Below are 26,843 nucleotides of genomic sequence, written 5' to 3'. Positions count from 1 at the left end.
GGGTTGCATGCTTAATAGGGCACCCCCAGTTTGCCTTATTATTAACATTTTGCATTAGTTTGGTACATTTGTTACAGTTAATGAACGAATATTGAGACATTATTATTAATTAAAATCAACAGTTTGCACTAAGTGTTACCCTTGTGTTGGACATACCGTCTCTGAGGCTTGGCAAATCCATAATGCCACGTACCCACCACTGCAATTTCTTATAGAATGGTTTCAGTGACTCAAGAAATCTCCTGTTTCCACCTATTTATTCCTCCTCTCTCCCTCCCCTACTGGCCCCTGGTGACTACTGATCTTTTCACTGTCTTCATAGTTGTTGTTGTTTTTTTTTTTCCCAATTCCCTTTTTGTATTGGTTTAAGATAAATTCTGTAAGAATATGAAGCTGAGAGCTTTTTTTTTTTTAAAAGATTTTATTTATTTATTTGACAGAGAGAGAGAAAGAGCACAAGCAGGCAGAGAGGCAGGCAGAGAGAGAAGCAGTCTCCCCGCTGAGCAAGGAGCTGGATGTAGGTCTTGAGCCTAGGACCCTGGGATCATGACCTGAGCCAAAGGCAGATGCTTAACCGACTGAGCCACCCAGGCACCCCTGAAGCTGAAAGCTTGATGAATGTTTGTACCCCGATGCACCTGTATGATCAAGCCCGGCTCTAGAGCTAGATCATTCCTGTTGCCCCAGAACATTCTATCCTGTCACTTCCCAATCAATACCCAGCTCCAGAATAACAACTATTCTGACTTCTACCACCATGAATTAGTTTTGCCAGGTCTTGAACGTCACATAAGGGGGATTAAACAGCAACATATAGTTTGGTGTCTGGGTTCTTTTATACACAACTACTTGTTGGATTTTCAAATGATTTTTTATTGTGGTAAAAAAAGATAGCATAACATTTACCATCTTAACCAATTCTGAGTACAGGTCAGTGTTGTGCAAATATTTCTATAGTTTCTTTTTCTTTTCTTTCCTTTTTTTTTTTTTTTTTTAAAGAGGGAAAGAGATGGAGGTGGACAGAGGGAGAGGGAGGGAGAGAGAGAATCTTCAGCAGGCTCCACATGGAGTTTGATCTAACGACCCTAAGATCAGGACCTGAGCCGAAAACAAGAGTCGGACACCTAATTGGCTGTCACTCAGGCACCCCTGTTTCTATAGTTTCTTAAGGTAGAAGCTGAGGTCATTGATTTGAGACTTTTTTTTTCTTAATATAGGTGTTTTAGTGCATTGAAAGTCCAAGTCCTGCTTTAACTACATGTGACATTTTGATATTTCTGTTTTCATTTTCATTTAGTTCAAATGCTTTCTAACTTCCTTTTTAATTTCTTCTTTGACTCATGGTCTACTAGAAGTGTATTGTTGAATATTCAAATACTTGGGGGATTTTCCAGATATCTTTCTTTTTTTTTTTTTTTTAAAGATCTACTTATTTATTTTAATGAGAGAGAGCGAGCGAGCACATGTGAGTCAGGGGAGGGGCAGAGAGAGAGAATCTCAAGCAGACTTTCCACTGGGCATGTGGGGACATTCAGCTCCATCCCGTGACCCATGAGATCATGACCTGAGCCAAAACGAAGAGACACTGAACCAACCGAGACACCTAGGCACCCCAGTTATCCTTTGTTATTAATTTTTAATTTAATTCCATTGCAGCCAGATGATATACTTTGAATAATTTGAATCTTTTAGAATTTTTTGAGACTTTTTAAAAATGGGTAGAATATGGTCTACCTTGTAAATGTGTCATTTGCACTTGAAAAGAATGTAATTCTGCCACTAATGGATAGCGTTTAGTATATGGCAACTGGGTTAAGTTGCTTGGTGGTGTTCTTTTGGTCTTTCGTATCTGTACTGATTTTCCATCCACTTGCTCAGTCAATCATTAAGAAAAGGGTATGTAACTATCAGTTTATAATTGTGGACCTGGCCATTTCTTTTTTTTTCTCCATCAGTTTTGCTTTACATATTTTAAAGCTCTGTTATTAAATAAACTTTAAAATGCTTATGTCCTACTGATGAATTGAACCTTTTATCATTATAATGATCTTCTTTATGGCTGGTAATATTCCTTGCTGCAAAATCTGTTTTGTTCCATATAATACAGACATAACTGCTTTCTTTTCACTAGTATTTTCACAGTATGGCTTCTCCCACCCATTCTCTTACTTTTTTTTTTTTTTTTTTAAGATTTTATTTATTTGACAGAGAGAGATCTCAAGTAGGCAGAGAGGCAGGCAGAGAGAGGAGAAAGCAGGCTCCCTGACAAGCAGAGAGCCAGAGGCGGGACTCGATCCCAGGACCCTGAGATCATGACCCGATCCGAAGGCAGAGGCCCAACCCACTGAGCCACCCAGGTGCCCCATTCTCTTACTTTTAATCTATCTGTGTTTTTAAGCAAAATTTGAAATGCTTTCCTGTAGACAGCTTACAGTTGGGTCTTCCTTTTTTTCATCCATTCTGAATATTGCTGCCTTTTAACTGAAATGTTTATAACATTTACATTTAATGTGATTATTAATATGGTTGACTTCAATCTACAGTCTTATTATTTGTTTTCTCCATCTCTTTTACCCTCCTTTTTTGCCTTCTTTTGGAAAAAGTCATTATTTTTATGATTCTATTTTATTTCCCTTTTAACTTATTAGCCACAACTATTTATGTTAGGTGGTTGCTTTCTGATCTATACTATATATCTTTTTTTTTTAATTATAATTTTAATTTTTTTTTTTAGAGAATGTGTCTGTGTTTTTTTTGTTTTTGGGTTTTTTTTTTTTTTTTTTTTTTTGTTAAGATTATTTATTTATTTATTTATTTGACAGACAAAGATCACAAGTAGGCAGAGAGGCAGGCGTGTGGCGGGGTGGGGAGAAGGCTCCCCGCCGAGCAAGGAGCCCAATGCAGAGTTCGATCCCAGGACCCTGAGATCATGACCTGAGCCCAAGGCAGAGGCTTTAACCCACTGAGCCACCCAGGTGCCCCCATACGATACGTCTTTAATGTGATACGATCTGCTTTCAAGTGATGTTGCACCATTTCATGTACATTTAAGAGTCTTGCCCTGTACAACAGTAGACTTCTATTTCTCCCCTTTTGGCCTTTGTGCTTTGTTGTCATACATTTTATTTCTACATATATTTAAAATCCCACAGTATATGTTATTTTGGCTTGACATAGCCAATTATCTCTTAAAGGAGATTTACATAATGAGGAAAAAAAACCTTTCTGTTTACCTACACAGTCACCATTTCTGCTGTTCTTTATTCTTTTGGGTAGATACCGCCAGCCAGGTGGTATTATTTCCTTTTGGTTTGAGGGGCTTCCTTCAACATTCCTAGATAGGTCTAGATTCCTAGATAGGTCTGCTGGTGATTAATTTTCTTAGCTTTCAAATGTCTGAAAAAAAAAAATCCTAATTTCACCTGTATTTTAGAAAGATATTTTGCAGGACAAGGAGTTCTAGGTAGACAGTCCTTTTTCTTTTTCTACTTGAAAGATATTGCCCTACTGCACTCTAACTTGTGTGGTTTCCAACAAAAATTTCTGCCACCCTTTCTTTTGTTCTTCTGTCCTTTCTTCTCCAAGTGCTTTTAATATTTTTCATGTTTTTACTGGTTTTAAGCAATTTGGTTATGATGTGCCTTGGTGTACATTTCTACTCATTTCTTGTGTTGAGAGTTAGATTCTTATATCTGCAGTTTTATGGTTTATGTCATTTTTGGAAAAATTTTCAGCCATTATTTCTTCAAATAATTTTTTAAAATCTCCCTTCCTCCTTTGGGAACTCTAATTACACATATATTTGGGTGCTCGAAGTTATCTCACACTCACTGATACTCTTGTTTAAAAGATTTTTTTTTTGTCTTTGTCTCTATGCATTTCATTTTAGACTGTTTCTATCGCTATGTCTTCAAGTTCACTAAACTTTTTCTGTATAATGACTAATCTGTTACTAATAGCACGCAGTGTGTTTTTCATTTTAGACATTAGAGTTTTCATCTCGACATGTTTGATTGGGATCTTTTTTATTTTTAAGTAATCCATACACCCAATGTGGGGCTCAAACTCACGACCCCAAGATCAAGAGTTGCATGCTCCCCTCACTGAGCCAGCCAGGCGCCCCTGGATTGGGATCTTTTTTTCGTATCTTCCAGGTCTGTACTTAACATGCTCAGTCTTTCCTCTAGCCTCCTGAACACATGGAACACAGTTATAACACATTTTAAAGAGTCCTTGTATACTAATTCTATCATCTGCATAATTTCTGGGCTGATTTTTATTGAATTTTCTTTTCATTGTGGGTCATATTTTCCTGTTTCTTTGCATTCCAGACATCGCGGGCCTTATGCTTTTGGATTCTGGATATTTTTGTATTTTTGTAAATACTCTTGAACTTTGCTCTGGGATGCAGTTCAGTTATTTGGAACAGCTTAATCCTTTTGGGGCTTCATTAGATGGGACTAGAGCAGTGTTTAGCCCAGGGTTCATATTTTCCAGAACAGTGTTTAGCCCAGGTTCATGTTTTCCACTACGGAGGCAAGGCTCTTCCTAGCACTCTTATAGATGTCCCATGCATTGTGAGGTTTTCCATGGTGGCGGGTGGGAACAGGAGATTTTCCCAGCCCTGTGTTAGCTTTAAGGATTCTTCCCAGTAAACCTCACAGGTGGTCTGAACCTAGACACAGGTGGTATTTGTGCATATACATGCTGATCAGTACTTGGATATCCCCAGAGTTCTGTCTTTGTCCAGCTTTCTCTTCTCTGATGCCCAGAGACGCAGATGCCTCCTCCAGCCCCTCAAGTCCGGCAGACTCTCCACTCTCCGTGTGCTGCTTCCTCTAGACCTTAGCTGGGGTAAGAGCAGCACTTACTCTGCTGCCTTCCATCTCCAGGGATCACAGGCTTCTGTTTCTTGTGTCTCCTATAGCAGCCGATCCTCCATTAGTCCAACCCCCTGTTGTGTTAACAATTCTTTATATGATACTTCCCAACCCAAGCTCTCTGAAAAGACCAAAAAGCCACCCGTATCAAGTTTCTTTCTCCGGTTTTAAATGGAAGTGCAGCAAAACACCTGGCATTTATTTTGAGAGACATGGGGAGACACTCCTAGAAAAAAATATTAATAAGAGAGGATGCCATGGGCAAGAGTTGTTTTTCTTTCCTTTTCAAGAGCAGCTTGTATTCCAGACACTTGTAGTCTCTTTTCTTTTTGTGGCCTCAAATGCCAACTTGGACAGGAATAAATCTTCCCAAATCATCACTGCAGCTGTGTTCATGTTGGGAAGGAGCCTGGGATGGTTTTATGTCTTTAACATGGAACCAACTTGGCCCCTCGGTGATATTGACTCATCAACTCCCTCCACCCCATACACATTTAGGCCAGTGGGATCATAGAGAGACAAATCCCAACCAAACAGGCCGGTGACTAGCACATTTTTGAGCTCAGTACACATGAGCTCAGCCTCACATAGGTAACATTGGTGACATCTTTTTATTCAGGGAATGCCCCAAATTTTCTGAAATATTTTTCAGTCATCAAGGGAAGATTCCAATAAGTTTCCTGCTTTTATTGTATTGACAAAGGCAGGAAAATGATTTTAATACACATTAGAAGTCTTATCAAGAAGGAATATTAACAAAAACATGTTTACCGCTATTTGTTCTTTCTTGATATCAAAACAAAGAAAAAATACCACCATAACCCAGGCACACAAGAACCCACTGCTTGCATTTTTCTGTGGCTAAGTAGTAGGATTTAACTTTAAATGAAGAAAATATCGCTGATGTATTATTCCGGTGGCAGAGTGGTGGATAATCCTGTACCTGGCAAAATGGAGCTCAAGGCCATGAGCAGCTACTCCAGCCCCGTGAACCCGGCTCTCCTCCCCCATCTCACCATGGTGCTCTTGGCCATCGGCATGTTCTTTACTGCCTGGTTCTTCGTTTACGAGGTTCCCTCCACCAAGTACAATCGGGATGTCTACAAAGAGCTCCTCATCTCCTTGGTGGCCTCGCTGTTCGTGGGCTTTGGAGTCCTCTTCCTGCCTGCTCTGAGTTGGCGTCTACAAATGAGCTCCCAAGGGTTCCAACCTGCTGGTGTCACTGAATTTCTGCTTCTGTAAATTAATTTTTTTTTTTTTTTACTATTGCTGGAAGTGTCCTACCTGCTGCTTACAGTAAAGGCAGATGTGTGACCAAAAGAGGAATTAAGAAAGGGGCACCTGGGTGGCACAGTCGGTTGAGTGACCGACTCTTGGTTTTGGCTAAGGTCGTGTTCTCAGGGTCCTGGGATGGAGCTCCGTGTCAGGCTCCGTACTCAGTGGGGAGTCTGCTTAAGGATTCTCTCTCTCTCCCTCACTAAAAAAGAAAGAAAGAAAGAACACACAGAGAGAGAGAGAAAGGGAAAAGAAAGGAAAGTCAAGGAAAGGAAAGAAGAAGAAAGGAGAAAAGAGAAAAGAAAAAAGAAAAAAAAACTAAATGCATTTAAATGAATCGGTGTCTGGTCATGACAGTACCTAGATACATTGGGAGGACAATGACAGAAGTGAGTGACACCCAGAAAGAGATGTGGATTTGTGCCAACTATGGGGAGCTCTGTGTGCAGCAATCTGGCAACCCCTTCCAGCAATCAGTCTGGGAACCGCAAAATTGGGTCATTCCACTGTCTTTTAGACCCCATGAGACAGATGCTGAAAAAATTGATTAAAAGACAGTTTTTTGAATTTTCCTTGGAATTCAGTGGCCTGCCCCCCACCCGCCCCCTGCATACACACACTATGCTGGATCATGGATTCTCACAAGTGGACTGACACTTTGACCTTGAAGTCATGTAGGTCCTTGTGGCAGAGCTCGCATTGAATAATAAGGATACTTTGGGGTTTTCTCACATATACGCCCTTCTCCCCCATAACTCTTTAGAACCTACCACTATTTTCCTCTTGCCTATTGCATGGGTGACACAAGCTTTCTGGCCCAGAATGAGCACAGGAAAGAGTTAAAACTGGATTAAAAATACAAAGCTACGTCCGACAGGGCTGCCGAGGTCATGGGCTCCTTGGCATCTGTGCAAGAAGCGTCATTTGGACAAATTAGGATCACGTTTGTAGATTGGATTTAATCTGCTGGGATGGCCGAGAAGTTTCTGAGGCGCTGCCTTTCTCCATGAAATACCAGGTTTAGTTGTTGAGACTTGGCGATCTCCCTCTCTTGATTAACTTGAGACTTCATTCCTCGGCACGAATCACTTAGAACATAAATCCTTTTCCAAAGTCCCTGGAACGGGCAGTATATCTCACAGTACGGGAGTTAACCGAAGTAAGGGTTTTCTTTAATGTCAGTTAAAAAAATTACTCCTCATTTCTATATTCATTCCATCATTCCATCATTCATCCGGCAGAGTAGGGACCAGTGCTAGACCGAGATAGCAAAATAAATGAGATGCATTCCCTCTAACCTCCAGGAGGTCGTACCCAGAGGGAAAGCGAGTGAGTGAACAAATACCACACAGGTACGGAGAGAGCGTCTGCACGCAGGCTTCAGGAGGATAGAAGAGGGAGCATCTGTGGCTCAGGGAGGGGGTCCCTCCGTGGAGGGAGGTGCCTGGGGGATCCTACCACAGAGGCAAGTGACGGGGTCTGGGCTTTTCAGGGAAGGGTGGGGGGGTCTTACCATGGAGGAGGGAAAGGGGGGAATCCCACGAGGGAGGGGAGTAGGAAGTTCTCATTTCAGAGAAGAGTTCGGGGATATTACCGTGGAGGGGGAGAGAACTCCCTATGTGTGCGGAGCCCACAGCTGGCCTTGCTCTGAGGCACAAAAGAGCTATTCACGTGTTCCTGATTTATAAGCATGTTCTGTTCCAGAGCAGGTGAGAGGTGAGCACAGGGGGTGTTTGATAGTGTGTTTTGAGAACTATCCTTCTAGTTCTTCAAAGGACAGCTGAAATGTCCTTACCAAAGCTTCCTTTCACATACGGCTGTGCATCCCATCCTATGTTCTGTGTGTAGCACATCTGTCTCACTAAATGCTCTGTCGGAAAAAGGGGCAGAGGAAGATTTTTGAGAAACACCAAGTTTGGGATACACTGTGCATATATCTTATTCTTGATTCACAATATATGGTGGTATCTCAAAGGCACTGAGAAGTCCTGCAGTAAAGAAACTTGTTTAACCATGTTTCATCTAGTGCTTCCTGTGTCACCTAAAGACCAGGGAAAGCTTTCTTGCACATCTAACAATTGTATTATGAGAAATACAGGGTTTAGTATTTAAAAGCTCCTGATAGGAATGTAAAAATGGAAGACATATCCTATACAACTCTTGTTAGTCATTAATAAGTTATCTAGAATGATCTGCTACAGTCGGCCCAATCATATATCAAGTTCTCTTTTTTTAAAGACTTTATTTTTTTATTGAGAGAGAGAGAGCACATGCATGAAGGGGGGTGAGGGGGCAGAAGGAGAGGGAGAGAGAGAATCCCAAGCAGACTCTGCGCTGAGCACAGAATCTGATGTGGGGCTTGATCTCATGCCCCTGGGATCATGACCTGAGCAGAAATCAAGTATCAGACGCTTAATTCAGTGAGCCACCCAGGTGCCCCTCATATATCAAATTCTTGAGGAGACTATCTTCTTAGGCAGTCTCCCTAGTTTGGGATGGAAAAGAGAAAGAAAGAAAAACTTGGAAGTGGGCATTTCATAGTGAGTAGACTAACTCTAGGAATCGTAGTTATTGATAACCCTAGAGCATTTGGTTACCGGACTTATGAGTCCCAGAGAGAAAAATACAAAGCAAAGGGCAAGAATAAAGGACACTGAATTGATTAGGTGACTAGCAGTTTAACTGTGTCATTGTGGAGGTCGATGCGGTTCCCAAATTAACCAGGCTCATTCTGATTCAATGTTTGGAAGACCTGAACACATTTTGGAGTTTAGTTTACTTTCTTTGGTTGGGGTCTCAATCATCCTTCTACTGAAGAAAAGTCCCATGGTCAACATGGCCCCGGGGTTAATTCAGATTTTGGCAAGTCCTAGACATGTATGAGAAAAAGAAAACACCACAGTCCTCCTAAATTGCTCTTGGGGTTTGGGTAGCTAACTCATCACATCCCTTCCCACCAGATTCTGAGTCAATCATGAACTTGGCACCAGAGTCTGCAAGGAGAAGAAAGCCAGCTTTATCAGTGGCAAGTTCGGACTGGAAGACAAGTCAAAATGGGGGTTCCTGATACTGCCCCCTGAACTAAGTTTCCCCACCCAGTCCCAGGCTGCGGACATGTGCAGGGTGCCTCGAAGGCTGGGGAGGGCCAGCCCCAGTGAGTTTGTCACCTGGCAGGCAGCTGGGAGAGGAGATTGGACTGCTCTCCTTATCTCAGTGACCTTGAGCACCTTAACCCCCACCTGTGTGGAAGCTCTACCCATGGGGGCTGCTTGTGAGAAGTGAGAAGAGGTCTCACTTCTTCCTGGGAGGTAACCCTAATGGAGAATAAGGCCAAGTGTCATACTTCTGAGAGATCAGCTGTGTCATTAAATACCCTGAATGCGTGGGCCAAGGCAGGATTCCATGCAGCTGAGCACCCTCCCAGCCCAGAGCCCCCTCATCACTACCCCAGCTGCCACAGCTGGTAACAGTGAATCAGGACTGGTGGTTTTCAGGGGCTGCAATGAAACTCATAGGATCTCTCTCTACCCCTTGCTTTCCTTTTCCAGAAGGAACACTGGAATGCAATGAGTAATATCAGCAGTGATGTTATGTGGGGAAATCTTCTAATCTTTTCAATTATACTAATTTATGAAAATAACCGATCATTCACAGACTTCTGTACTTTATAATTAGTAACAAATTTCTTGCAGCACACCCCCTAACTCATCAGACCCACCAGTGTGCACAGAGAGTTGTGGTTGAAAAGTGCTGCCTTGACCTCATTTCTTTTGAAGAAACATTTAAACAAAAGTACTTTGCCTTTTCTGAGCCTCATTTTCCTGTATCTTCATCAGTAAAATGAAAAATGTGGACTAAATAGATACTAGAATGCTAAAACTGTCTGGAAGAAAAGAATCTTCCTAACCATCACATCAAACAACCATGATTTGGGAACATTTCTCCATATTTGGAATCTTTGATTTGTGTTCACTTGTATCTGCCCATCCACTCATTTAATCAAATACCCCATCACCCATCCACCAACCAATCACCCACCCACCCAACCATCCACCCACCCACCATTCATTCATTCATCCATCCATCCAACCAACCATCCATCCATCCATCCACCAATCACCCAACGACCCAACCATCCATCCACCTAGTCATCCATCCACCAGCCATTCATCCATCCGTCCGTCCATCCATCCATTTACCCAACCATCCATCCACCCACCCATCCCTCTAACCATCCATCCTTCCACCAACCGTTCTTCTATCTATATGACCATTCAGTCATCCAGTCATCCTTCCACCAATCACCCATCCACTTAGCCACCCATCCATCCATCCATCCATCCATCCATCTACCCATCTACGCATGCATTCACATATTCAATGTTTATTATATGCCAGACACTGGGGAAACAATATTGAAAAGAGACAAGACTCAGTCTTCATTTACTCCAGTGGAAGGAACGATCATCAATCCACGTTGATGACAACTGTGACTACAGCCATCACTAAGTGGGCCTGTGAAGCAGATCTTGAAGACCAGGAAGGCTTTGTTGACAAGGATGAGTAGGGCTGAGACCTGCTGGGGAAGAGTAGGAGGGCTCTGGGCTCCAGGCAGTTGCACGGATGGTGAGATCCAAGTCGGATGAGACAGGAAAGGCAGCCCGGGGCTACAGCTGGTGGCAAAGCGGAGCCACTGGCTTTTATTTCTAAGCCATTTTGCTCTGGCTGCAGACTGGAAAACAGAATGAGGCAGCCAGAGTGAGTGGGAGGAAAGGCTGTAGCTCCCATCCAGAAGAGGTAGGCCAGCAAGTCCAGGGGGAAGCAGGAGGCGCTGGGGCCCTAGAGTCTGGCAGCACAGGGCTTGCACTTGCCGTGCTTTGGGCGCGCTGAGACCCTGGGTCCAGGCTTACATGTCTCTGGGGCTACTTCTACGTGTGCGCAAGAAGGGCCATGTACTCAGCAGAGCTCCTGAGTGGATTAAACCCAATTGTAACTGAAAAGCGCTCAGCATGGGCCTGGCCTTAATAAATGCTCTGTCTGTGGCAACCCTCCTTCGGATGATTCTGCTTTATGGTTTTGCTGGTTTCCTCGAAGCCTGGGAGTTCAGGGGCCATGCTTGTTTTTCCTCTCTCGGCCTCCTTCCCGGAACATTCTGGTTGGCTGGAGTGTACGTCTTCAGAACTGCGCACTTAGGAGCCCATCTGGGGGTGACTACCTCCCGCTAGGGTAGCGGGGAGGGCATCTCCATTGCCTGCTCAGAACTTTGCTGCAGCAAATCACCTCTCCTCCCAGGTTGCTTTACCCTGTGCTTCCCCCTTTCTCATGCTGGGGGGTGTCTGGTGTGCGCCAAGGAGACCTCATCCGGCCTCATCCCACAACCTCAACTCAGAGGCAGCGCCCCCTACAGGCTGAAAACCCTCCCTCTAGAGTTCTGCGCTGCCGGGCCGGCAAGAGCTGGCCTTTGTTCTGAGCTGCGTCTCCATCCCACACATTTTGATAGAATCTTGAAGCACAAAGGGGCATTATGTAAGCTTCAATTAATGCAGAGCCCTCACTGATCAGTTCTTAGGATTTTTCCTGCCCCTAGGCGAATTTGCTTCTGACAAGTGGCTTTAATCTGGTTTTAAAAACTGCTCCGGATGGGCCATCAAAGAAATTGCTGGTGCTCAGCTGATGCTGAATAAACCAAGCAGGGTTTTTATGTGTGGGGGAGGGGGGTTTTGCGGGACGTGAGTCGTAAGCCTCACACTCGGTGGGAATTCGCTCCTGGTTCTTGTCTAAGACCCACAGGTTTTCAAGCTGCCCAAACTGAGTGCATCTGTCCTCTTGTCCCCAGTGACAAAGACTTCATTCCGCCTGAGGGGAAGCCACACACTCCCTCTAAGCTAGCAGCTCCTGTCAGAGGCAGGGACAAGGAAGTGGTTTTATTTGTCTTCTTACCCTCGTGGAAGGGGGCTGTGTTCTGCGTGTCTGCAGCAGGCAGACGTATGCGGGAGCCCTTCGTTTCTGAATTACACACCATTAATCTCATTAACTGCTAAGTGGAGTGACCCCACGTTAACGGGTGGGATGCAAAATGTGAAGTGGTCGTAAAAAGGAAACTGGCCAGATGCCGAGTGCAGAGTGGTTGGTTCCAGAACAATCCAACAGCCCTGCGGCTTGGGAGCCTTCCCAAGCCTGGTGCTTCCGGGGGTGGTTCCGCACACGGCAGTCAGCGCCGGCCCAGGGCTTTCTGGGTGCAGCTGTCCTTGTGGCCAGCTGAGGATTAAAGGGATTTGGATAACTTACCCTCCGAGTTTTCTCTCCTTTGCCCTTGTCAGCTCTGCTTGTGGGTCTGAAAACACGAATGTGCTTGAGACAATAGCCAACTCTTTCTTGGGTCCCTCCTAAATATCTTCGGGCACATAGTTCGTGTGTCAAATGGGTGGGAACAGGCATTCCGTGAGGATGTTTGGTCTCGTGCTGGTGTGTACACACCCCCCTCAAAGATGTCCAGTACATTTCATAGGTGAGGGGCTTGGAGAGCGGCTGGAATGGAGTCAGGGAAAGCGCCTCGGGCATAAACCACAGGTACACATAAACCACAGTTCTGGAGGCTGGGATCCAACCTCAAGGAGGCACCTGCAGATTCCCTCTGGAGAAAACCTGCTTCCTGGTCCCTAGATGGGTGATTTTTCGCTGTTTCCTCACGAGGCGGAAGGGACAAGGGAGCTCTCTGTTTGTAAGGCCACTAATCCCATGCATGTGGCTTCCATCTTCAGGACCAAGTCACCTCCCAAGGGCCCCACCTCCTAATACTACCCCTTGGGGATTGGGTTTCAACACGTGTTTATGAACTGGGGGGCCCCAGACGTTCAGTTACCCTCCTTGGAAGTTTGCGTTCTTGGAGGCGGTACGGAGTAGTTCCCCAACCTTCCATTTTGGAAAATTTGGAACCTCAAAATGTTGCAAGAAAGTACAATAAATACCCATATATCTACACTGGGCCAGCGCGGGCGGTTTCTGACGAGATGTTTCTTCTTGGCTTGGAGATGGTGGCTTCTCGCTCTGTCCCCTTATGGCTTGTTCCACCAGGGAAGAGGAATCTCTTCCTCTTCCTATTAGGACACTACTTAGATGGCATTAGGACTCGAGTCCTGTGGCTTTATGTAACCCAGCTACCTCCCGAAAGGCCCTATCTCCAAATACAGTCACATAGGGGGTTAGGACGGCTGCATATGGATCTCAGGGGGATACAATACAATTTCCAAATTTTAACAGGAATGTATTCCATCTTGCCACTGTGTGCCTCCCTGATAAATGAATGTATGGGCATTGCCTTGCATTGGAAAGCTAGAATTTTGGTAGTGGTAGAATCTTTTCTCTGGTCACATTCAGAACACTGTGGGTCTGTGAATAGGTCAATGTGTACATATGTAATAGTTGTAAGAACATTCCATAGATTTTCCTCCCTATAATAATTTTATTTTTTTCCCTAAAATAATTTCAAAGAACATGGTAAAAAGCCTCAGGAAAACCATACTTCTATTAACTTTTTTGGCACAATTTCTCCTGGTGCTAAAAGATAAATGATCATCACAAGGACATAGAATCATAGCTATACAAAAATAATAAAATTGCATCCTTTAACAATTGTGTATTAAAAAAAAAAAAAAAGGAAAATCACCAGAACCCTTCAAGTGGTAAGCATGTGGAAGACATTTTCCCCTACATTTTCAAAATGTTGTGTTGGCCATATATTATTTTAAAATTTTAAAAATGTACTTAATGAAAACCACGCAGAATTGAAAACCCCAGTCCAAATATGGCCCATGATGAACTATTCTACAGTACCTAGATAGCCGGTTATCTACAGCAAATCCATAATTTTGAGCCACGTTCCCCTAAATTCCCATAGTTTTGCTTTGCATGCTGTCTAGCTGCATAAGTTCAAGTGAAGACACATATGGGTATGAAGGTAATTCGGCTCCCAACAGTTTTACATACAGCTAAACAGAATTGATTTTTGGATGATGCCCCTTATAGTACCATATGTTGAATTAAAGAATCAAGTCAACTGCTCTCAACAGTAGCTCTTTATTTCAAAGCATGGCTTTGCCCACTTGTGCCTTTTCCCCAGACATCTAAAGATCCTCATTAAGGACTTAGGACCTCCTTGTAAGTTACACAGAAAGGGTTCAAACCCTCTATTATGGCTTATACCTATTGGAAACGTTCTGAATTTCCTGCATTTTTGGAACACTGTGAATGTGTTTTCATATTTCCCTGTTCACAACTGACCAACACGGAAAGCTCCAGGCTGAATGTTTGAGGTTCCCTGCACTGACTTTGGGAGACAGTAAGGCACGGGGATGGTTATGCGAGGGGGTGGATGGGGGGCGTGTTCTCTTCACCGAGAGGAAAGAGCTGCATGGGGATGCTGTGTTTTGTGGTCTTTCGTGGGGAAAAGGTGGGGGGTGATTCTACCTGTGATGTGGGTCTCGTTCCACGAGAACGAATGAAAAAATCAAATGTTTTCATTGTTGGCAGCGCCGGGCCCCGAGGCTCCTGCTCCGCTTCTGAGGGTGCCACCAGCCTGGACCCGTGCATCGTGTCCCCGGAGGTGACCGAGCCAAGCAAAAGCCCACGGGAGGCCAGGGGCCTGGAAGGTTCTCCGCCGGCCTGCCCACGAGTGTCCTGGGAGCAGGAGTGCCCTTCCGCCTCCATGCCCTTTGCCGAGGGCCCTCCGGACTCTTGCCTGGCGAGCCCAGTAGCAGAACCTGAAGACTGGCCCCTCGTTCAACACCCCAGGCGGGAACTGTCCCCAGATGCCTGTGGGGAGGCCCCAACAGCATCTGTCCCTGAAGGGGGCAGTTCTACTCAGTGCAGCGTGGGTGCTGTGGTCCCCAGTGCTGGGCACACGTTGTCTTCCTCTAGCCGCACGGACCGGTCCCCGGGGGTTTCACCAGCACCTCGTCAAGAGCTGATGAAGGGACAGCCTGGAGAAGATGGCCACCCTGGTGATTTCAAGTCCCAAGGGAATGAGGCTGCAGGTGGGCAGCCCCTGGCAGAGGCCAGGCAGGGGGCGGCCTCGGTGCCGCAGGTCCCAGAAGCCCCTGCTGCTGCTCAGCCAGGCAAGGCAAGCTCACCTGGTCCGGAGGAGTCCCCCACAAAGCCCGAGACCCTGACTCCACCAGAGCCAGACCCCAGAGCCTTGGACAGGGACAAATGCCAAGGGGACGTGCCACCTCGGGCTTTTGCTGATGGCTCGGGATTGCCTGGGGCCTGCCATCCCATGAGGAGCCCTGCAGGGGCTGCCCAGGAAGATGACACAAGTCCCCGGGAAAGCTGCCAGCAGCAGATGGGAACACTTCTGGCACACGTCAAGCCGCCCTGGGATTCACCGAGCTGCACTCCGGTGCCTGGGGCCAGGGGCTCTGGGAAGGAGACCGGGGAGGCCTGCGATGCTCGGGGTCACTTGCAGGCAGGGGGGCCGGGAAGTGAGCCCGGTGCAGCCAACCCTGCAACAGCAGACAGCCAGCCCCGAGGGGCTTTGCTCACGAGCACAGAGCCTTCCCCACCTGCCCTGACGGAGGACAGACGTCCAGCTTCAGGCTCCGCTCCATCACCAGCTGCTCAGGCCTCTGCCACTGCAGAAGAATCCAGCTGGTTGACCGGGGAGATGGTTTCCAGGGCAGAGATGCCAGTTCTTACAGACCTGGCCAAAGAGTTAGCAGATGCAGGGTTGGCAGGACGGGAGAAGCTCGAATCTGATCTCGGAAGTGAGGGAGAGGGTCTAGGAGGGAACTGTGGAGAGGATGCTGCCCCTTTGCCCCAGGAGGACAGTGGAGAGGTCTCAATGAGGGACCAGAAAATCCAACAAGGGGTACTGCCCCCCAGCCCAACCAGTGTATCAGATGAAAAGGCCAGAAGCACACGAGGGCCAAAGGATGAAGCCATGGCCCCTGAAAGCCCAGCTGTGGCTGAGGAGGAGAGCAGACTACCCGGGGCCAACTCTAGGGGACAGGAAGAAGTCCCAGAGCCACTTGATGGTAGAGATCCTGAGAAGCCAGGGGGCCTGGGGCCCTTAGAACCTGGGGCCTTAGGCTGCAAGCCCAGCCCAGAGGTGGAAAAAGATGAGGTTTCGAAGCTAAGCCATGATGTGGACAGCAACGTGCATCCCAGCACAGATTCAGCACAGCCACCCAGGAGGGAGGGTCCTGGGCACGCCAACAGGCCTGGCTCTCCATCAGCAGATACAGTGCGGAGCTCGGTGACCTGTGGGGTGATGGGAGAAGCCCATGTGGTCCAGGCCTCTGGCTCACTGCCCAAGCGCCCGGAGAAGGAGCTTGCCCTGCCCCCCGGGCCGGATGGAACCGGTGAACACATTCTTCCCAAAGAAGCCGTCTGGAAGGTGCCGGGATTGCAGACCCAGTGTCCCGACCCCCTTCGGGATGTGGGGGGACTGGAAAGAATGGCCTCCCTTCCTGCTTTAGAATTGGAGAAATCAGACTTCCTGTCAACTTCTGCGGCAGAGGTCATCCCCAGAGCCCAGGAGGCGGAGAGCCCATCTGACACAAAGATGAGGAGCTGCCCGTCTGCGCGGAGGCCCAGCAGCTGTGCCGGAGAGGGCTCGCTGACACCCTCGGGCCAACCTTGTGGGCTGGGGCATGAGGCAGCTGGTCAGGAAGTCCATGCTGATGGGCCACATCCCCTCGAGGGGGAGAATTTGGCAGTGGATGGTGGGCTTACAGTGCTCAGCCAGGAGCGAGATCAGCAGGGAAACCTGCCCTGCGACGGCTGGCCACAAGTAGCTGCTTCTGAGGGGCCCCCAGAATCTTCTGAGAACCGTCTCCAGCCCTCGCAATCAGAACCAGAAGCATCCGTGTCTGACAGGCTCAGGGAGAAACCCCAGCGGTGTGAAAATGAGAAGGAGACTTATGCAGGCAGTCGAGGCTTTAAGAACCTGGACACAGATGCTTCTCCAACCCTCCTCCCCGCGGGCCCTCTGGAGGACGTGTGCTTGCCCACCCATGGCAGAGAGGAACACGTTTCCGGATTGGAACTTCAAGGGGAGCTCCCCAAAAGCGGTCTGGCTGATGCTCCCAGTTTGGCTCCTGGGGGCATGGTTCCGGGGAGTCCGGCGACAGAAGCACCAGAGCTGTCAGCAACAGTAGGACCGGAGTCGTCGGAACCAGGGCAGGATGAGCGGGAGGGAGCGTGCCGTGGCGGCCTGCCTTCCGGAGTCTCACCACCTGCCGCAGATGCCCCCAAGGACTCTCTTCTCGCAGGTCACCTGAGCGGGGAGGAGAGTGGCTGTGCACAGCAGGAGCCCAACAAGCCCCAGCAGGAATGGGCAGGTGTGCTGCAAGCTGGCGGCCGGCATGAAGAAGCATGTCTCAGGGATGCAGAACTTTCTCAAGCCGCTGACGCTCAGCCCCCGCTCCAGGGGTTGGGTAAGACAGAGAAGGCAAGTGGGAACACAGAGGTGACCCCACCTTGTGAGCCTGACTCAGTCGCCCTCCTGGATGCAGCTCAGGGCCCGCCAGCCCCGGCGCCCGCCAGCCTTAGAGTCACACCCAGCCAGGATGCCCCAGACACAGAGGCGTATGGGGAAAAGCAGGGAGGCAGGCAGCAAGCCGTGCCCGCCCCGCAGAAGGAAATGGAGCTCCCCACCGCCTCAGATGCGGAGGGCCCGAGGCTCCTTGGAAGTTTCCCAGCGGCCAAGGATCAAGGTGCGGACAGTGGGGCTGCCGAGACTGGTGGGAATGCTGAGGGAGGGGACCTGGGGGTGCAACGGACTCTGGAGGGGCCCGCGGAAGCTGCTCTGAGTGGCGGCTCCCTTCACACTGAGCAGCGCGCCTCCCCTGGGAAGGAAGATTCTGCCTTTGCTCCGGGTGAGCCGAGCCGAGCAGAGCAGCTCTCGGCCAGCTGCCAGGATGCCTCGCTGCCAGCCGGAGAACTGGGGGGGATTCCCGGGAGCAAGGTGGATATTTCTGCAGCCCAGGCTGTCCCCAACCCAAAGAGATCCCTGCCACAGGGGCCACCGGAAGAGGCCGCTCCAGACACTCCTTACCTGCACATCGATGGTGCTGCCGGGAAAGGGGCAGGCCCTCGTCCCGTAGAAGGGCCCCCGCCGGCCTCGGGACAGGCTGCCTCCGTGAAGCTTTCTGCCGGCTTGCTTGCCCCTCCCTCACGACCAGGAGCGGCCAGTGCGGAGGTCTCTGTAGTGCAAGCGAGCAGTGGAAACCCCGGAGCTGGAAACGTTGAGGGACCCGCGGGCTCCATCCCCTACCTGGACAGGGCGCCCCTTCTGATGGAGAGTGAGCAGATGACAGGGGAGGAGGCGGCGGCAAGAGCGCCGGGTGCAGACACCCAGCCTGGTGGGATGCCAGCGCGCCCCACCGGCAAGGAGAGCTCGGCAGGTGAGGCAGCAAGGGAGCCGGAGGGCCACGGGGAGAGGATGGTAGACCCTCCCGAGGATCCGCGGAGAGGTGCGTCAGGCGGTGTGGACGCAAGCTCCAAGCAGGTCGGCATGATCACGGGGTTCCCTGACTTCAGGGAGCACATCACCAAGATCTTTGAGAAGTCTGTGCTCAGAGCCCTGAACGCTGATCGGCCCCAGAGCGCAGCGGGGGAAAAGGTGGGAGCCGAGGGGACCCTGAAGGGCGAGGACCTCACCGGGCCACACCCAGAGAAGACTCCAGATGGGACTCAAGGAGTGGCCATTGCCCCTCTCCTCGCCGTTCCTTCTGGACTCGGGGTGGACGCAAAGGAAAAGAAGCAAGAGTTGCCTACAGAGGCTAAGCTCCCCTGTCTGGTTCCCCAGGATCCTGCTCCGGGAAGTCTCCCGGGCTCGGCAGCGCCAGCCTCAGAGCCGAGCCTGCCAGGTGCCGGTGTGGGGAAGGAAATGACCAGTGTCCCACCGACGGTGCAGGACGGTGAGAAGCCAGATGGGGCTGGGGAGGCCGGGCCAGGACGTGGAGGCCAGGCCTCCTCCCAGCAGGCTGGGGGCCAGCGAGAACGAGCCTCAGGTCCTTCCCTGCCCACAGCCGTTCTGGAGACTCCCGTGGGAAAAGCTGCGGACTTCCAGGGGGAGCCCCAGAGCCACCGAGAAGGGGCCTCAGTTCCAGAAGACAGAATTCCTCCTGGAATATACCCCCAGGACCGTCAACCCAGGGAGGATGGTGCCTGGGGCTTTGCTCACACAGGGGGTCTGAGTGACATGCTGGTGTCCACCTCTGTCCCGGGAGCATCTTCTCCCCACGGGGAGGTTTCAACTGTGACCGAGGCCGTCTGTGCACCCGGGACCCCCGCCACCCTTGGGGGCGAGCAGAGGCGTGGAGGTGGTGCCCTGGGTGAGCCGGGTGCTCCGGAGCCAGAGGCTGTGGACGTAGCAGCCACTCCCCCGGAGCCCGGCTTGGGGGCAGGAGCTGCTGGGGAAGCAGAGGGTGACGTCACTTTGAGCACAGCTGAGACCGGGGCACGTGTGGCTGGGGACCCGCCCGAGACAGGTACAACGAGGATGTTCTCTGGTGCTGCTCACGGGGACGCAGGCTGCTCTGCTGGGGCCCCAGGCTCGGAGGATGCCACCACTCTGCCGGGGGCCAGCCCGGCCGGGCACCTGCCGGCTGAGGAGCAGCCCGGGCCCCAGCCCCCCACTCCTGCTGGGGGCAGGAAGGTACAAGTCTCTTCATCGCCGGAACCTGACACGCCTTGGGACCCGAAACCCCAAACCCTGCCTCCGCGAGTGCTCCAGGCCGAAAGGTACAGAAAAGAACAAACTCCCAGGGGGACGTGGGGCCAGTGTCAAAAGTGAATCCCATCCTGGTTTTTAAGAGTCAATCAAATAGATGGGTGGTGTTTTAAAAAGATAGGTTTTCTATGCTTAACGGTTTAAATTTATCTGCTTGCAACTTCTGGATGTGCTAAGATTCCGAAAAAGGTGAGAGAAATGGGTGAAAGTGGGAAGCTGCCTGTTGGTCCCAAACAGAGCCCTGGTCGCTCTGCGTTCTTGAGTTCATCTCACTCAGACTGTCTGAAAAGAGTGAAATGTGTAAGGGGTGTAGGTCAGAGTCAATCATAGGTTTTTCTGGACCCCAAATACCTTTGCTTTTGAATCTGGATTTATTTACACAGAGAGGCCCCAATGATCCAAGAGCATCCCAAAGCCATTGGCTGCTGGAAGGTGATTTTTTTTTTCCTAGGCATTTTGGGGTCGTGGTGCCTTAAAGCTTGAATTGGGAGATGGACTTTTTCAGTCACATGTGGAGAGAAATCCCTTTCTTAATCTATTTCTTTGTATTGTCCCAGCAGCAGCCCCGGGCCTGGCCTATCCACCTTACCTTCCATTCCCGAGAAGGATGCTCCAGATGCCCCAGACGAGGTCATTTCAGACGCGGCCAGAAGCGTGGGAGGAGCAGAAAGGTCAGTGAGAAGGGGTCAGCCTTGGCAGAACCATGAGGCCTTCTTCGGAAGACGCGAGGAGAGTTCTGTTTACACACGAGTCTTTACACAAGCAAGGAGCAAAGAGCCTTTCCCATTCTTTATACAGGGAAAGCAGTGCCCAAGGTGACGGAAATCGCCACTGTTATCCTCGGGGTGGAGTGAATTTCACGTCTGAGCTTAATTACCTTAAAACAAAACCAAATGGCCTTATTGAGATATAATTCACATACCCTATAGTTCATTCATTTAAACTGTACAATTCAATGGCTTCTCAGAGTTGTGCAAACATCCCTACAATCAGCTTTAGAACCTTGTCATTCCCCTCCCCCCAAAGAAACCCTGTACCCCTTGGACATCACATGCCAACCCCTAGCACTAGACAAGCACTAATTTGAGGCAAATGGGTTCAACCCTGATTGAGCCTCCGAAGCAGGAACGTGGTCTCACCAACCCCAGTCACACTCCAGAGATCTCGAGAGTAGGGGACAAACGACAGACGTAACCGTGAATGCCGGACCCTCACACGTGTGTGAAGCGTGCCTCCCACGTCTCTCCTAAGTGAAATGCCACCGAGGATTGTAGAAAAGCAGCTGCTGAGACGGGAAAGGGAGATATTGCAAACATCCTTAGTTAGACCTCTGGCTGTTCTGGTGCTCTGTGCGTGTGTGTGTGTGAGTGAGTGTTTGTATGCATGTGCATGTGTGTGAGTGAGTGCACGTGAGCGTGTGTGTGTGTGTGAGTGGAGCAGGGTTGGACTTTAAATTAGTACCTGGGGCAGCCCAGTGTATCCTACCGAGCAGCTGTAGGCACGTCAGAAACGATTTGATTCATAGTGTGCGCACGCGGAAAGAATGTGCGATCACCTGTTTTTCGAGTCTGAGCGCTTCCCCCCACCCCCAGCTGCCTCTCTGCCCTGACCAGGGCGCCTCTTGTAACTCTGGGCCGGTGAGATGCAGGCGCGTGCTGGCCAGGCAGGGGCAGGAGTAAGGGACAGGGACACTTGTCTCTGCTGCTGATATAGCACCAGAGTCCTCCCATGGCCCTTGCTGGTCCGTCTATGTGATGCGTCCAGTTCACCCAGGACAAATATCTCATAGGAAAATCCTCTCTGTCCCCCCTGATGAGATATTAACCCCCCTCCCAACGTCCCTGGAGGTGTTACCCCTTCTTGGAGAACTTGGGGCCAGACGTATGTATAGTCGTTCAAGAAACAGTTCAGGGCTGATTGTTCTAATCGCTTAAACGTTTTATTTATTTGTTTGTTTGTTTGTTTTATGAAATCTTTTTTTTTTAAGATTTTATTTATTTATTTGACAGAGAGAGAGATCACAAGTAGGCAGAGAGGCAGGCAGAGGGAGAGGAAGGGAAGCAGGCTCCCTGCTGAGCAGAGAGCCGGATGCGGATGCAGGGCTCGATCCCAGGACCCTGAGATCATGACCTGGGCCGAAGGCTGAGGCTTAACCCACTGAGCCACCCAGGCGACCCTGCTTAAACGTTTTAAATCATAATTTCTAAATTAGTATTAGAACTCTGTAAGGAATAGAAAAGTATGAGGAATAAGAGAAAAGGCCACAACCTCACCACCTCATGATTATTGGTATTTATGATGTGTATTTTCAGCCACTTTTTTCTCTATATTTAAATAGAGAAAAGGAGCACAGTGCTCCTTCCCTTTGCCATCAGAACTCTGCAAGCCTGTCTTTGTGGCTGAAGGTGTCTGACTTAGCACTTTATTGAGCCGCGGACATTTCGGTGGGTTCCCTTCGCCCTGATGGAGGGTCTGCTAAGGGGTAGACTCTCAGACTCTCTTGACTTGGTAGCCGCTCGTCCCCTGCGAGTGGAGGTGTGCTGTGAGTACAAAATACATCCCGGGCGGTGAAGACTTCATATGGAAAAAAAAAAAAAAGAACATAAAACACATCATTCATAATTTTTATGCTGGTATATGTTAAAATAATATTTCGGGTGTATTGGGTGAGAATATATTATTAAATTCCATTTCATGTGTTTCTTTTCCCTATTTCTAATGTGGCTACCAAAACTTTTAAAATTACATATGTGACTTTGGCATTCGTGGTTTGCATGTGTGACTCACAGTCAACTTCTGGTTAGATCATTTGGCTCCAGGACGTGCACTGCCCTGGTCCTTGACGGAGGAGGGCTGGCCTTTCCTGTCCTTTGGGTTCTTGGGAAAAATGCCTGCCCCCGTCTCACTGGCTAAGGATTTCCAGAAAGAATTCTGAATGAACCCTCCACTCAAGCCTACCAAGTGGGGTGACCTTCAACTCCCCTCCCTCTAGGGGAATTATGGGGGCAGTGACGTGGCAAATAAGCGGCCACAGATTCCAACTTAGGCTCGGTAGACCATCAGAGGTCTCCCGGAAGATAGAGACCAGCTCCGTCCAACAGAAATAGGACACGAGCCGCGTATGTGATCTGAAGTTTTCTACAAGCCACATTCAAAACTAAACAGAAACAGGTAATATTAATTTCAGTAACATATTTTATTCCACCCAGTATATCACACATATTATCATTTTAACGAGTAACTGATATAAAGATGATTAATTTGAAATTCCACCTTCTTGTTTTCATACGAAGTCTTTGAAAGCTGGTGTGTATTTTATAGCTGGTGTGTATTGTATGTGCATGATTTGGACCAGTCACATTCCAAGTAGTCAACAGCCACAAGTGGTGAGGGGCTGCTCTGCTCGACACCACAGCCCCTTCCAGAGCTCTGACGCCTGTCAACAATGAGGTCCAAGCCGTCCCATGGGGACCCCAAATGCCCACATCTCTCTGCCTAGCACCCTTGTTCCTACAAGTTAAACACAAATGTTGGAAATATTTCTGGCCTTGGGGGTGGAGGCTTAGGACCTCTGGTGAATCCTTTGGCCATGAGGGAGCTGTGCAGTGGACCTGGGCGGGCCTCAGAGAGAGTTCAGCCCAGGCCAGGGGATACACATCCTGGGGAAGAGCAGGTGTTTTCTGTGAAGGTGAAATTCAGCAGTGGCCCGGGGTCGGTTAGGAGGCCACACAATGGGTAGACGCTGCCAGGAGCTGGGTGGGGATAATTTCAAAGCAGGGGCCCCAGATTCACACCACAGCTCTGCCTGTTAGTTACGTCTGTAACCTCAGTTTTCCCATCTGTAGAATGGGGAGGACACCTGTCCCTGCCTCATGGAGTTGCTGTGAGGGCTGAGATCATCGGTTCCAGCACAATTCTGGCACATTCTAGTACTCGCTGGCTGTTCCCGAGTGCCTTTCTGTGGTGTGGCCAATTCTCGTGCTGTGACCTGAACGGCCACCATGTCTCCTCCTGTGGAGACTGTTCTCCTCGGGGTGAGGTTCCAACCCGGCTGCTTCCTTTCCTCGTACTGAATTCTTCGTCTGCGAAAATATCTTAGTGACTGAGGAGAGTGAATTCTTTCTTACCCCCTGGGTAGCCCACAATGATTTGCTTCAACTGGAAGTTTGTGAGATGGTGTTTTGTTGTAAAACCTTATGAATGTCTTCCGTTGCGTACCATACTGTATTGTATGGAGTTGCCCCGGGAAGAGAAAAGCAAACCGAAACCAAAGTTTCTAGTCTCTTCTTGGTTGTCAGGTGATGTGCATCTGTTGAATTTATTGAATTTTGAAGATTCTGTTGACCTGAATAGAGCTGATACCATGGATTGGGTTAATATCTTGGAAATGTCTCTTTTCTACCTCGGTGATAGGATAGTATGAGAACCCAATCTCGTATACATGTAAGATGTTAGGAGCACAAGTATGTTTACTGCTCTATTTCCCCAATTTTGAAGTCCACTTGGCACTTCTGGTGGATACGCTCTGGGTATCCTGTGGCTTTGTCATCCCCCCACACCGGACGGGTACATGCGCGCCCAGTTCTGGGAAGCAGGTGTTGATTTCTACCACTGTGTGGTCTCTGCCTCTGGACGAGCCGGGGGCCTGCAGACAGCCTCAATTTATTTTTAGATTGTTCTACAGAAAGTACTTGAATAGATTTCAACTTTGTGCACATATGACTCTCTTCCTTGCGGATGCAAAATCTAGACTTGGGTATTCTGATGACGTACCACGGATGGTGAGGGCTGTAGTGCCGGACCTGTCTTGGATATCTGCAAGCTTGCTTTTGCTGAATATTTATTTACAGTTGTCTTTTTCTTTTCCATTTGGGGAAATGGTCGGAAAACTATCCTTTCCAATGAGTAGTGCATTTTGAGAGAATTAAATTATTTCCAGATACTCGGGGTCCTGGTGCAGACCTAGGCTAAACCATGAAGGACAGTTGGGTTGAAAAGTTGAAGGCGGTCAGGAGAGGGGGAGAACAGAGGGAGGTGATGGGTGTTGTGCCGAGGACGTCCCCGCCGGGCCCGAGAGCCGAGCTGGAGTCATCCTTAACCTTCCTCCCACGCTCGCTCCCCACTCACTCTCCACTCCTTCCTTCTCTCCCCTCCTCCTTCTAAAATTACCAGCGGTGACACCCTGTTTTCGAGTTTAAGAATAAGGTTTCGATGATGCCACAGCTGTGTAAATTAAGGAAAGGGGGGGGAAGGGTTCAAGCATAGGTCTCTTAGTAGATAAAACGAAGACAATGGATCCCCCTCTCCACCGAGATCCTTCTGGGTTTGCATTTGTATTGCTTTGTTTAGATTATTTTAAACTTCTTTCTGAGAAGTGTTGGGCTGTGGCAGAGCCCAGCAGAGCTCAGGCACCCCCATGACTTGGAGCAAAGTTCTCTCCAAACGGGAGACAGTAGAGGAAGACCCATTCGTATCCCACCAGTATCTCACTGGCTCAGCAGCCTTGGACGAACGGCTTTGCTCTTCAGTCCTCTCGCACCTGTAAAATGGGAAACCCCCCCCCAAAAAACCAAAAACACTTCTGTATTAGGGTTGGAGTTAGGGTACGCTTGGAATGTTTCCAAAGCATCTGCTTTCATGCCTGGCATATGGTCGGTGTATAATAAAAATGGCACCTTTCTAACTTTAAATGTATTTATTCAGAAGCATCCTGGCAATTAAGCAAAGGGAAGACACGGCCAAGGTCCCTAAATGAAATATTGAGAGCCCCCGCGGGAAGAGAGGGGGGCTGCTACCGGGGAAGGGTCGTTTCCAGCGGTTCGGCCCGTCTGCAGCTGCACGTCTGTCTTGTGTAACCTCGCTGGGCTCAAAAGGAGCTTGTTACAGGATTCAGAGGTCCGTAGGAGCTCAAGCCTCTACCGATGACGTGGATTTATAGTGTTATCGACAGCTGCAGTCATCGTGAGCCATCACATATAAAAGTCAAAGGGCCTTTTAAAATGTAGCCTTGGTGTTTGGAAGCTTTTGTGCTCCGTAATTGAAATGCATTTTCTTGGAGGTGAAGCTGTCCTTTACAAGCTCACCAGGTCACTTTGGAAAGCCAGAAACCGTGCTCACAGGGCCCCGCACCAAGGGTGGCGGGGGCTGGGTTTCAGGCCGTGGCTTCTGGCTCTTCTGGGTTTCTGAGCCGCTCTGCCCTGTGGCACCTGGACCAAGGTGGGGAGGAGCCGCTCGCCGCCACTTGAGAAACAGGTTTCCGAGCTGGGTGGTGATTTTCCAAATGAATGTGTCCGCACTGAGCCGGCTGCTCTTCTGGAACCTCTCATTACGGCCGCCCGGCGGAAGCCCTACGGCGCGGCCCTGGGTGCAGCGGGGTTTGAGAAATGGGTATTTTGGAATCTGGCTGTTGATTGCAGGAAGGAAGCTCGGGGGCATTCTCTTTGAGGCTCAGGATAGGGAAGGGACAGGAAGCCAGCTGGCAGGGAGCAAGTATCAGATTGTGGGCCCCAGTGGCCTCTGATGGCAGATTTCCCCCTTGATGCCTGGACTGAGCCGAGGACCCTTCCACAGGGAGGGGCTGCTCTTTCTAGCCAGGCCAGCCGCCTCACACCTGCTTCTAGGCTTTTGAGAAAAGAATTCTTAGTTCTAGGGTGGAGTAAGCACGCCCCTCGAATTTGACAGACCTCAAGCTCCAGCTCGAGTTCTAGCTCTGTGACCGGGGCGTCACCCTCTGAACGTGTTTGCTCACCTGCAGAGCAGGGGCTTGTCACTCTCCCAGCATCGTTAGGATTCCATGAGCCCCTCTGCTCGGAATGCCTGACACAAAATGAGGGCTCGATGTGAGTCTCCTTTCAGTCAGGCCTCCTTCTGGGCCAAAGTACCTCCACACCCAGCACCTTCCTTCTCTGTCAGAGAAATCCAGCCCTCGGTAGGGGCTGTTCGTGGACCCCTGT

At 49.2% G+C, this 26,843-nt stretch overlaps 1 protein-coding gene across 3 annotated transcripts in view; it reads left to right on the top strand.

Annotated features, from left to right (window-relative positions):
* The first annotated feature begins 18,782 nt into the window (after nt 1-18,782).
* The window catches only part of TACC2 (transforming acidic coiled-coil containing protein 2), a 137,401-nt gene continuing 129,340 nt past the window's right edge, over nt 18,783-26,843 (top strand). Inside the window, exons 1-2 of one of the 3 annotated variants that reach the window (XM_080822630.1) lie at nt 18,783-19,901; nt 20,451-20,561. In XM_080822630.1, coding sequence (XP_080678756.1) covers nt 19,045-19,901; nt 20,451-20,561 — 968 coding nt within the window. In that variant the 5' untranslated portion in view covers nt 18,783-19,044. Of the gene's footprint in view, nt 19,902-20,447; nt 20,562-26,843 lie in introns of all 3 variants that reach the window. The other 2 variants (XM_080822631.1, XM_080822632.1) reach the window with 2 other exon arrangements.

This window comes from Martes martes, assembly GCF_963455335.1.
Source record: "Martes martes genome assembly, chromosome: 14".
In the NCBI taxonomy this organism is placed as follows: domain Eukaryota; kingdom Metazoa; phylum Chordata; class Mammalia; order Carnivora; family Mustelidae; genus Martes; species Martes martes.
Note: the sequence above shows the minus strand (reverse complement) of the source record. Positions and strands in the feature narration are given on the sequence as shown.